The 12,668-nt window shown below is 40.0% G+C and overlaps 1 gene segment (V, D, J or C); it reads right to left on the bottom strand.

The window, feature by feature from the left end:
• Nucleotides 1-444: 444 nt before the first annotated feature.
• LOC131273787 (immunoglobulin kappa variable 3-11-like) lies at nucleotides 445-1,052 on the bottom strand. The segment is given in 2 exon segments: nucleotides 445-788; nucleotides 971-1,052. Coding segments are annotated over 2 exon segments (426 nt in total).
• Nucleotides 1,053-12,668: the final 11,616 nt, after the last annotated feature.

The raw sequence follows: 12,668 nt of genomic DNA, 5'->3' as shown, positions 1-12,668 counted from the left end.
TAGGAAATCAAATCATCTTTTGTAACAATGAATGTAAAGGCATGGATGGCAAAGTGTCCAGTGAAGGAAATGAGTAAGGGAGGTAAATGCCCTTTCATAGAGGAAGTTTTGAATATGAAGGATCAAGGATTTAATTTTGGGAAGGACCAGAGATGGAGGATGAAGGGGGAGAAAGAAGAAGATGCAAGGGATAAGGAAAGAAGATGATAAAATTGTAAATGTTAAGGAGGTACAATGAATAGAGAATCAATGCATCAGCGAGTAAAATGTAAAAAAACCCTAGCCTAGAGGGTCAATTCACCCTGTCATTTGATCTCACCAAGTGAAAGAAAGATTTCTATGGTACAGTCCCCTAAAGGACATGGTTTCTCACACAGATGGAGGAAGCAAACCCATTCAAGTCTATTTGAAGAAGAAGCAGCTGGTGCTGCAGGACTCACAGCCCTACAGCCCTGGGAAGGAGGTTTGTGTTCGAGGCTGAAGCACTGTGGGAGGATAGCCATAACTATGCAGACAGTAATAATCTCCCAGATCTTCAGGCTGGAATCTGCTGATGGTGAGAGTGAAATCTGTCCCAGACCCACTGCCACTGAATCGATCAGGGACCCCAGATGGCCGGTTGGATGCACTATATATGAGCAGTTTAGGAGCCTGGCCTGGTTTCTGGTGGTACCAGGCTAAGTTGCTGTAAACACTCTGACTGGCCTTGCACTTGAGGGTGACGGTCTCTCCTGCAGATGCAGCCACAGAGCTTGGAGACTGGGTCATCACGATGTCCCCACTGGTACCTGCAACCAAAAAGAACATAGATCATACATTAAATCACAAATGTATAAAATATGTATCTAAATGTAGGTTTTCTTATTTAGCATATATATTCAGATCTGCTTTAGTTGAAATAGTTTGCTCACTCTGCATGTTAAAACCATTCTCCAAATTTATAAAGATAATACCCTTCTAAACCTCTCACCTGAGGCCCAGAACACCAGCAGGATGAGCAGTTGGGAATGTGACATCATCTTGCTCCCCCGACTGATGTACTCAGGCCCCATCTCCAGGGAAACTGCATTAATAGATCTCTGAACAGACAACCAAGTCCCCGAGGAGCATATGCAAATCAATAGAGAGTATAAAGTCAAATGTGCCTGTGCAGTGAGTTCTAAAGATAAATAGTGGAAGGAGATAAAAATATCATGACCACAGGAAATGTAACTACTCACCTGCAAAAGGCAATAAATCAACTTAACGCCACAATTTTCAACAATATTCAGCACATTCAGAAAATGAAATATTTTATCAGCAATTGTACTCTTTCAAATCAACTGCACCCATCTTGAAAACAAAAGGAATTTGTAAGAAAATACATACATCTGTAAGTGTAATGTTATAACTTAAATAAATGTTATAAATATGGTGCCAAAACCAGTGGAAAAGACTCATATCATTGGATAGATTAAGATGTAGTGCACATATGGTGTATCTATCTCAGTCTATTCTAAATTTTAAACAGATATTTGAAGCTCCTCTTCAACATTCCAAAGGAACCTCACTTAATATATCCCAAACTATTCCTCTGCATTGCCCTTAGTGCAGTATTACTCCCAGAAATGAGTCACCAAATACTTACAAGTCACCCTTAGGACTATCATTTTAGTCGACCACTTTCTAAAATCACTTATGTAGTGATTAGGAGACATGAAGTGTAACACCTCCCCCTAGTGGTCATAGGTAAAATGGCTTCAGTTCAAAAGCTCTGATAGAGCAGTTCTTCATTTATTTGTACCCCAAGCCAATGATACTTTTAGAATTATGCAAATGACAATATCATGAACACTTCTTGGCATAGGATGTTAAATTAGAAACAAGTAGAACGATTCATTTCACTGGGAGGTTACACAATAAACAAGTAACATTTCTTCAGCCATTACTAACCTGCTCCTTTGAGATTTCCTCCTCTGAGCTAAGCTGTTACTGAGGAAAGGTAGGGCCATGTGAACCTGGTCCATTTCAGGATCAACCCTCTGCATGAACAGTCAGAGGTAAGAGAAAATGTAGGACACTTTAACAATTATTTGGGTAAAAATTTCTTCCACTATCATGAGTATAACTTTTCCTGCAGACTTTTTCCAAAGGTCCTAAGAGATTTTCCTTCAAGGTGAATGACTTAAGGCATGTATTGCTCTAATTTGAATGAATAAGCTCATTTCCTGTACTTTGTCTCCTTATGAGCACTTTACCTTAGGAGGGGCCCCCTCCGAGCATACAGGAATGGTGCTGCAGATGCCCATATCATCAGGGAAGGCATTCCTTATCAACAATCCATCCTGTTCTTATTTTACCATGTCTTTATATTTAGATGTTAATAATTAATTCAGGTTTGCTCTTTCCACCCATGTATTTTTTCCTCCTATTCCATGAAGTTGCATTTAATATACATTCTTAAGTTTGCTTATTTTGCTAGAAATTCTACTACTTAATTGATAGGTTTCCTGCATCAGTGCAATATAATTTCCTTCCCATTCTTACACACATTCAAAAATTTAAAGCCATTATGGATGACAGGATAACAAATGAGGATGTGTCATGAAGGGTAACTGTGCCAGAGGGGTCCACATAAAATGTGAAGTAAGGAAATGTTGTCTTCAAGTAGGGGACAGTTGGCCTAATGCGTGAATAGAGGAGGGGGCTGTCCTTCAAAGCCCAGTGAAGAGCACATCGGAAAATGAACAGGACTTGGGAAAAGATGGTCCTGGATATTTAAGAATGACTAATGAAATAGAGTGTGAAAGCAGAACAGGCATACTCCAAGGGGAATATTAATTCGATGAAAGTTCAAGGATTTGGTTATGTACTATGAGAATCCATGAACAAGATTTTGAATTAATTTTTCATTTTAGCAGGTACTTGTGGATCATTTTACAAGCTATAACACTCCAAAGATGCAGACACAGTGGAAGCCACTAACGTTTCAGTGCAGCTGGGAAACAAGCTTTCTGTCATATAATGATTTTTAAAAGTGAAGTTTTCCAAATGCTCCCCCAATCCCAAAGATCCAATTTAGGCCCAATCAATCTTTGATAAATGATTTAAAAAGAACACATTGTGTTAAGAGGAATTCTAAAAAAGCCTGGGGACTCCTGTACCTAGTATTCACACCTTCTCTCAGTTGTTGAAACACTGTTCAGGTGCTGCTGTGACGTGATTTTGCAGATATCATTAAAGCTATTGACTTTAAGAAGGGGGCTCCATTAAATCTTGCTCTGCTGGTCAGAGAGAAAGAGCCCAGAGAAATTCGTAAATAATTAGTATTTGAAATGGAAGAATACATCTGAAGTTGGTTGTGGAGTTCCAGGGGACCATGTGGCAAGGAATGTGGGCAGGCTCTAGGAGGAGAGAGCTGACAGCCAGCAAGGACATGGGATCTCAGCACTGCCCACCTGAGGAACTGATTCTGGCAAACCCCATGAGTTTGGAAGAGAACTCTGTGCCCTGGACAGAAGGCAGCCCTCTTTAACCATGTAGGAACCTGAGAAGAGAACCATCAACACTGGACCCAGACTACTGATCTACAAAACTCTGACCTAATAAATTGCTAATTAGTTATGAAATAAGAGTAAAGTTATATATATATATTTATATATATATATATTTGTATTAAAATAACCACATGTGAAAAGGGAAGTCATAAATCAAGATACAAGAGTTATCATCCCATTTAGCTCATGGTTGAATGATGCTGACACATGTTTCTTCTCATGAAATGTGATGTGCTTTATGCCACTTTTACCCACAGGTGATTTCCTGATGTTTACCACATCCATAGGGTCAGGGCTGAATACTGTGCTATGAAAACACAGGTAAGAGCAGAACTAGCTTTGAAGGTGGTCAGGATCTCTCCCCTCTGTTTCCATGGCCATGTTCTCTGACAACTGAAGAAATTCTAGACAGGGCTGTTGGTAAGAGGCCAGTGCACTGGGGACATCCCAGGTAGACCTGAACCAAGCTGCTGTCTTCACATTTGCTTAATACTAGATGACTCATTCTTTTTACCTGGGACAAAATGGGAATGTTGCATGTTGTCTTGATCTAAGAGATAAACTGTATTCTGCTTTATTTTATTTAGAATTTACAATTCTACGTGTTTTATTTAATTTTGTATACTCCTATTGTTCAAGTGACCAAAAAATCTCAATTAATTATACATAAAATCAACTTAGCAAGTACATTTTCTGGGCACAGCCCACCCTTCCCCATGAATTTACCAGGGGGCAGTCAAGCCAAGTGCTGCTGTTACAGACATGAAATCAGGCTGATCGATACATGAGGTGTGATTCATATGCAGCCAGACCTAATATGCTTCAGGTTCTCAAACAATTCTACATTATCTAAGGGATTCTTGTTCCCCAGTGTAGATACAGGGCCCCAGTGAATGTGCTCAATTCATTTGGGCATGAATGGATGAAAGTAATGTGTTAGCAAATTCTTAATATGAAGGCAAAATTAATCTTTAAACTGGAAATGATAAGATTTATTGTTAAATGCATAGAATTTTGATGTGTAGAATAAAACATTATGCTATTCCCTTAAAATGTGAGCAATGCATTAGCAGTGACCAAGACATTTTCAGTAAATGTCACACGATAATCCTGTAATAGATTCATGGAAACCAAATGCATGTGGTGTCCTGAATTGGAATCTGGAAGGGGCACAGTATAGGAGTAAACAATTAGATACATCTGAATGAAGTCTGGAGTATAGGTACTAAATTTGTACCAATGTAAATCTCTTAGTTTGACAAATGTACCATGATTATATAAGATATAAATATTAGGGAAAAGTAGGCAATGGTGTGCAGGGACTCTCGGGACAACTTCTACAACTTACATAGGTTTTTAAAATTATTTAATAATAAAAACTTACTTAACAAAGCACGTGGAGAGAGATATCTGTATAGTTGAGTGAGCATTGTATTTAACCAAGTGAGGTCTGAAATGATGAGGTCATGTAAGATAATCCTACTCTAAAGCCAGACCCCATCTGCAGTGACATTAAAACACTTGCTCCAGACATTCAGCATCTCGTTTGGCAAGTGAGAGCTGCACAACTTGAAATAGTAATTTTTGACTCCTGATTTTCCTGACTTAATTGGACACTTTGGTCCAAACAAACCTACTTTAGAGCAAAATCTTCAACCAGGATATGTGTCCCACTAGTAGGCACAAAGATTTTTCCATGGCTGAGAATAGGTTTAATGGAATACATTTCTAGATCTATGTATTCTGCTCAGATTCTTTCTTAAATTGGATTTTTCAAAGAACAGTCAAGTTGTGCTGCTGACTCTTCTTTCCCACTTCATGTGCACAATCAGATACAGGCCAATATATGTTTTGTCGGGGAAACGGACTTTGGCCCAGTGGTTAGGGCGTCCGTCTACCATATGGGAGGTCCGCGGTTCAAACCCCGGGCCTCCTTGACCCGTGTGGAGCTGGCCATGCGCAGCGCTGATGCGCGCAAGGAGTGCCGTGCCACGCAAGGGTGTCCCCCGCGTGGGGGAGCCCCACGCGCAAGGAGTGCGCCCGTGAGGAAAGCCGCCCAGCGTGAAAAGAAAGAGCAGCCTGCCCAGGAATGGCGCCGCCCACACTTCCCGTGCCGCTGATGACAACAGAAGCGGACAAAGAAACAAGACGCAGCAAATAGACACCAAGAACAGACAACCAGGGGAGGGGGGGAAATTAAATAAATAAATCTTTAAAAAAATATATATATATATATATATATGTTTTGTCATAATTTACAAAAATGGTCAGGAGATAGTGTAAATTACAATATAAACTAAAATTGATGCCAAGCGGCAGTATTCCAAAATGTGTTCATCAATGATAACAAATGTACCACAAAAAATAAGGATGTTGTTAATGTGGCAAAATGTGGAAGGGGTTGGGTGCTATATTTTTTTGTAAAATTTATGTAATATAAATATTTTGAAAACGTTTTTAAAGTATAAAAAAGATAGACCCATTTTTAAAAAGAAAAATATTCATTAATTTCTGCCTTTGAGCATTTATTTTTCTTTTTTTATTGCTGCCGAAAACGTTTTTTGAGGACAAAATGCTGCAGAGAAACAGTAATATAGTCACAATGGACCCCATACACTAAAAGACAGAGCCACTTTAGCAAGGGAATTTATATTGCCCTTTATTACTTCCATGGCAGGACTCCTGTGTCTCTTCTCCAGCAAATATTTTACATTTGATTAACCTATAAGTTCCCATGTTTCCACTATTTACACCAAGTACAACTTGGCATCTTTGTGCATCAAGGTGGACAGCAGAAACCCAGGGAGTGTACCCAAGAGAATGGGGGTTTCAGATGCATCAAATATTTCATCCAATATCTTCTGAGACTAGATGGAGTTATCTCTCCCAAGATGATAAGGAAATGGTGAGGAACACAAGAATTGTTGATACAGGTGTCTTTCAGACTTAATCACAATGTAGAGACAGCTCTGTTCTACACTGGGATCTCATTAACTAAGACCAGAGCAATGTCTAGTTCAAACACATAAACAATTACTAAAACCACAATGATTTTTTAAATTGTAGCTATTAATGACACTTTCTAGGTAATAAAAAATTTAGAACAAATGTTAAACAGCAAAATACACTACAACAATTGATATAAAGATAGACTTTTTCAGACATTATTGAAAAGGGAAGGTTGAGAAATTGACCAAAGATCTCGGTCTCTGAAAGTTGACCAATTACATAATCAACTTAGATCATCTCGGCATCTCAAATTAGCTGAATATCAAAATCAGGTGTTAAAATGTTTGGAAATAGGAATCTTGAGCCACATTTGGACAAACTAGTTAGAATTTCCAGAATTGGAGTTTGCAAATCTGTCCTAAGCAAAGTCACTGAATTTGTAGCCTGTCTGCATAAGTTCATGAATCGGCATTTAGAAACTAATGCTGCAACATATAAGCTGTCCCAGTGACATCAAGGACAGAATTCAATGTGTTTAGCATCATTTTATGAAGATTGAGATAAATAAATCATAACATGATAATCATTACATTTATCTTAAAAGTAAAGAAATGACAACCTGTTTGAGGACTGAAAAATGAAGATGTGGTTTTGAAATTAAAGAGCAATCTCTGACTTTATTGTGGTCTTGGCAAAAACAGGAATATGCAGAGTGTTCAAGAGAAAAACAGGCAAAAAAAATAGGTTACATCAGAAACTAGAGGATTCTGAGATGTGAGGATATATCTTTATTATGATAAACCCTCAGTACACAATACACGATGAAGAAACAGCCACCTGTGGATTCTGAAAATGAAGACAGTGCCCAAATGTGGTCTTAGTGCCAGGCACTTCTCAAATATTTTACATATATAGACTCATTGAACCTCACAACAATCCTAAAAAACATGAAACAGTTTTTATATACTTGTACCACACAGTAGTAAAGTAGCTTCAATTTCTGGGACTAAGAAGTGCCTGGACTATAAACATAAACTTCATACTCTAGGGATCAAGGTCATAGAGAAAACTGTACTCATTTATTGATTGGTATATTTACAAAATAGAATGGTTCTTAGTAAGTGTATGAAAGAAAGAGATGATTGCCATCTTCTGTGTATTGCTTTCTTTTATTAAAACAAATCAATTTAATGGGTAGATATCAATAAAGCATGAATCCACCCAAAGGGTAAAATCAAACTTATCTTGTATAAATTATATTTAGTCTGATTTTTGCCTACTGATCCTGTATCCTAAAACTCTGCTGAAATTGTTTATTAACGCCAGCTAGGAATAAATATTCACGACCACTGTAGACTTCATTTCTGTAACTGGTCACATGGTTAAAGTACATATTCATCACTACATTCTTCCACTACCTATTCCACGTTCCCTTTACCCTCACCCAGCACCCCAGTTGGCCGTTTTTCTTTGCCTGATGGGATGACTCAAGTCTTCATTCCTGAAGATTCTTGGCCATTGATAGTCGTGCCTGGGTTGACTTGTTGCAGTGTTCCATTGACTTTAGTCACAGAGTATGGTAATACAAGGAGGTTCCCTAGGTCATCTGCATCACAGACAAACTCTTCCTTACCACCATTGTGTAGAAGCAGTCCTTTTCCTCTTGATAGGATCAATCACCCCAGCCAGTACAGTAATTCCCTCTTTCTCTTTTGATTCAGAGGTATGAAAAGACCAAAGTGAGCAGGTTGCAGTCTTACCTTCAAGATCAATAGAATCATATTTGTGTTTCCTGGTGGAAGCTCTCCTCCTTTTGGGACAAAGACCTGAAGACCAGTTGAGCTTAAGGTTGCAGGGACAGGAAAGAAAAACTTTACTGGTGGATCACTGGGATAATAGTGAGTGGTGCCACTTGCATTTCCATCCCTTGATTCCAGGATTGTGAACCTCATCTAGGAGAGAAATAGCACCATAGAGTGAATGCTGATTTAGAGCATACAAAGCTTCCTGGAAAGCATTGCCCCACCCTGCAGGTACTGTCACCTACTTGACAAGGTAAGTGAGCCCTATTAGGATCAATACACTGAGCTGGAAGAACCCTGTATTTTGTTGGGTTGATCTCCCATCCTCCCTCATCCAAAAGCCTGGTTATTCATTAAAAGCCATTATTATAATCCTACTACAAAAATAGAGTACGAGGACTGTATGAGATTGTAATAAGTATACGAATGAAAAGATAAATAAATGACAAATTATGTCAACTTTATTTACAAGTAAAATAATTCTAAATAATAAACTAATAAGTAATTTTAGATTTTTTTGCTATTCATAAATTAGCAGAAATGAAAATAGGTTAGCATAGCCATATATATTCAAGGGGAAATAAATTTTGATAAAGAGTAATGTTACCAAACATGAAAAATATTTTGGGGAATAGTTCTCATGGATGCAAACAACAGAAATGGAGTGGGTTTTGCTATGCAAAAATGAAAGTTTAATATGAATATCATGTGGCTTACAGATCTGACGACAAGTTGGGGCAACATAGAAAATGTTTTGGAAGTCTGATGGCATTAACACAGTCTGGGACATCACAAAAGGAGAAAGACATGATCCCACTCCTACTACAGATGGATGGTGGACACTCCTGATGGCAACATCAATGCTGGATGCCAGTCATGAGACATTGGAGTTTGAAGACATCTACTGCCACCATCATGGCAGAGGATTCAGTCTGAAATATTTTAGACTCAGAGATGCATATTAGAAAAATTTCTACATGTTATGTCAAAATTGTGTGAGCCTAACAACTGTAAATAAATTGCAAAATGCAATTACTTCTTTCCATCTTAGTGTTAATAGAGAATTCAAGACAAGATATGACCTCTTCCCACATATAAATATATAAGTAAGGAGAAATAGAACCAGGAATTGGTGGCAGAGTAAGGAGCTCCTAGAGTCAGCTCATGCTACAAGGCAGTTAGTAATCACCCAGAGCTATCTAAAGCACCTGACTGTTGGCTCTGGGAGACAAGAAGGTCATCCTGCAACATCGTTGAAAGATTGGAAGGAGAATACTCCCCATCTGCGGTGAAGATTTGCGAGGAGGGCACTTCACATCCCAGAGACTAGTGCACATCTTCCACTGGCTACACATGCTGCCTAAGGAGTGATTCCATTGCTGGCATTGGAAGCTCCGCTTCCCAAAGATGGAGAAGGAAGAGATGATTGGGCACCAATTTAAGATACTGATTAGTAAATACCATGGGTTATATTATAATCCTAAGAAAAGCTAAAGTTTGTACCTGCCCAAGTCAAAAAGAGGCCGGTAACACCATTTTAACAACTCCTCTGGCACAAGGGAAGCAGCATGTACCAAAAATCACAGTGCTGGTAGGGACCAGCTTCTTTCCATCCTAACCAAATTGTCCTTCTAGCAAAAACCCCAGCCCCACCTCTGGCAGAGACATCGCTGGTAAGGCATGCACCAGCCTATCCAGGAAAATATAAGGCACACCAAGGAGGCTGGTGATCATCCTACTTGGCCGTGCAGGCTGCCTCAGGAGCTATCCTGTGATGGAATATGAATCTCCAGTTCCCAAAAATAAGGAGAAAGAGATGGTTGACCACTGATTTCAGCTACTGATTACTAAATTTGGATGGCTAGAATATAACTCTAAAAATAGCTAAAGTTTTAAAATGTCCAAGTCAGAAAATGACTTGTAGCTGCCATATTGACTATGCCCACAGCATGAGGACAAGCAGGTTCACTGAAAATGACCACGAATGTAGGGACAGGTATCTTTCACCCAGGTTGGCCTGCTGCCCAAGCCTTGGCTTCAATTCCACCTGTAGCAGGGAGGAAGCTGTCGAGCCCTGCAACAACCTTTCCAGGTAAATGATGGTGCATTTTGCTAACACTAACAGAAGAGCATGATATGTATGGACAACTGCGGTCATCTTGGACCTGTAATGCATAGATTGCTCCTCAAATATGTAGCTCCATCCCAGCCCTAGGAAGCAGAGAAAGTCACCTGAAGTTTCATAAGTCTCTCTGGGCAACCACAGTCTAGAACTACACAACTTGGATTATTATACACAGAAGTAGCTTGGTCTGAAAACCAGGCAAGAAGAAATGTGGAAGAAATTTCATCAGTCCCTGAGGCACTGTGGGCAACTCGAGCCTCCATAGCTGACAACACCAACTGCATCCTTGGCTCCTACTACACAACTAGTAAGGGAGAAAGGGCAAGAAAGCCCTAAACTAAAGAGAAAAACTCCACCCTGAATGAATACTCTAGGATACCAGACATCAAGGTACCAACAATAAATTTCTATCAACACCAAAAAACAGGAAGATATGACCCAGTTAAAGGAGCAAGATAGGCCTCCAGATGACATAAAGGAGTTGAAACAACTAATCATAGATGTTCAAACAGCTCTCCTTAATAAATTCATTGAGGTGGCTAAAGAAATTACATGTGTCGGAGAGAGATCAAGATGGTGGCTGAGTGAACTTGCCTTGCGGTCTCTCCTGGGAAGTGGCAGCTGGGTGCCGCTGGACGTTCTCCAAGGCCAGGCTTTTTCAGGATTTTTGCAGGGCAGGAAGTGTCTGGACATCAGTTTGGTGGAAAGGTAACGGAGAGGATTGGTCTATAAGATATAATTTGGGTTCTATTGCCCGGAGGTGAGACCTGCACATGGGTTGCTCCCTCTTTGGGGGTGGGTGGAGCCATGGTATTGGCACGGGGGCTCCGCTTTTTGGTGGCTCTGTGGTGCTGGGGAGTTCGTGAGTCCTGGGCAGGCTGTTGGGGGATTGATGGGACGGGATATCTTTGCGGATCGATTTTGGGAGACAGACGGTGTTTTGTTGTGAAGCGGGGGAATTTTTGATTGTGGACACAAATAATAGCGCTTCCACCTGGAGCCCTGCCCCCACAAGCCCAGCTGCTGATCTGCAACAGAATTGGATTGTTGGCAATAAAGGGATGTAATTGGGAGGTTGTTACAGGCTGCGGCGAGGAAGGGGGACACGTCGGGAAGCCGAGTGGGGAATATTTTGCGAAGCCTGGGAATTCCGGTTTTGGAAACTGTTTTCAGCGTTTCCAACTGGAGCCCAGCCCATGGGCCGGGCTTTGGATCTGCATCATTAAATTGGCTGTGTTGTAGAGGTGCCCTCACGTGGCCCTTTTGTGGGATCACAGGGTGGGAGCTGTCCAAAAGCTGAATTGACGATAAAGCCACAAAATAAACCCTACTGAATAAGTGAATTGCAGGGTTCAGACATAATATAGAGTTTGCGGATCTGACTCCCCCCATAGGGCTGGCACCCAGATGCGGGGATCCCTGAGGGCTGTGTTACACTGCAGGACTCCTAGGCTTCCTATTGACCAGATTTGAGGTTGCCGGGTCTGAATTCCCTAAACTCTGGTGGCCCACACCCCAGAGTCTCACACCTCTTGAGCCTTCAATATCTCAGACTTTCCACCTCTGAATCCATCATGCCCTGAGGTCCATCTGAGGTACTTGAATGTCCTAGCCTACAACGTTTGTGTTTTTTCTTTATCATTTCATTTTGTTTTGTTTTTATTTTAATTTTATCTTATTTTTTTTTACTTTTTTTAATGTCCTGATTGCTAATATTGCATTATCCCCTAGTATTTTCTCCCAGCGTATCCCCCAAAATCTTTTTTTTAAATATTCAGTTATTTAGGGGTTTGTTTTTTTTTCCTCTTGTTGTTGCTGTAGTTGGTGTTGTAATTTTGGTTTGTGTATATCTGTTTTTTTCTTTCCCCTACCTGTTCCCCACCCTTTGCCCACCCCCTTTTTCTTTCTTCCTTTCTTCTCTTTTTTCTTTTCTTTTTCTGTTTTCTCTCTCCCTCTTTTCCCTCATTTTCTACTTATTTTATTTTAACTCAATTATACAATAGATGTGGCAGGGAACACCTCACATTTGCTGGGTTTTCTCATCCTCCACTGCCTCATTTCTGTGTGAACTGATTTAGGCTACCTACACTATCCCCTTTCCTCTACATCTTGATATCCACCATCATCTACTGTCTCTCCTATATTCCACCTCTCACCTCCCTTTCTTTGATCCACAAAGTGTCTAACATTTAATTTCTAATACCTTTGTTTTGTTTGCTGTCTGTTATTGACTCTTGAAACTATTACCTTTCTTTT

The sequence above is a fragment of the Dasypus novemcinctus genome, chromosome 17, assembly GCF_030445035.2.
Source record: "Dasypus novemcinctus isolate mDasNov1 chromosome 17, mDasNov1.1.hap2, whole genome shotgun sequence".
Taxonomy (NCBI): domain Eukaryota; kingdom Metazoa; phylum Chordata; class Mammalia; order Cingulata; family Dasypodidae; genus Dasypus; species Dasypus novemcinctus.
This window is presented reverse-complemented; position numbering and strand designations above follow the sequence as displayed.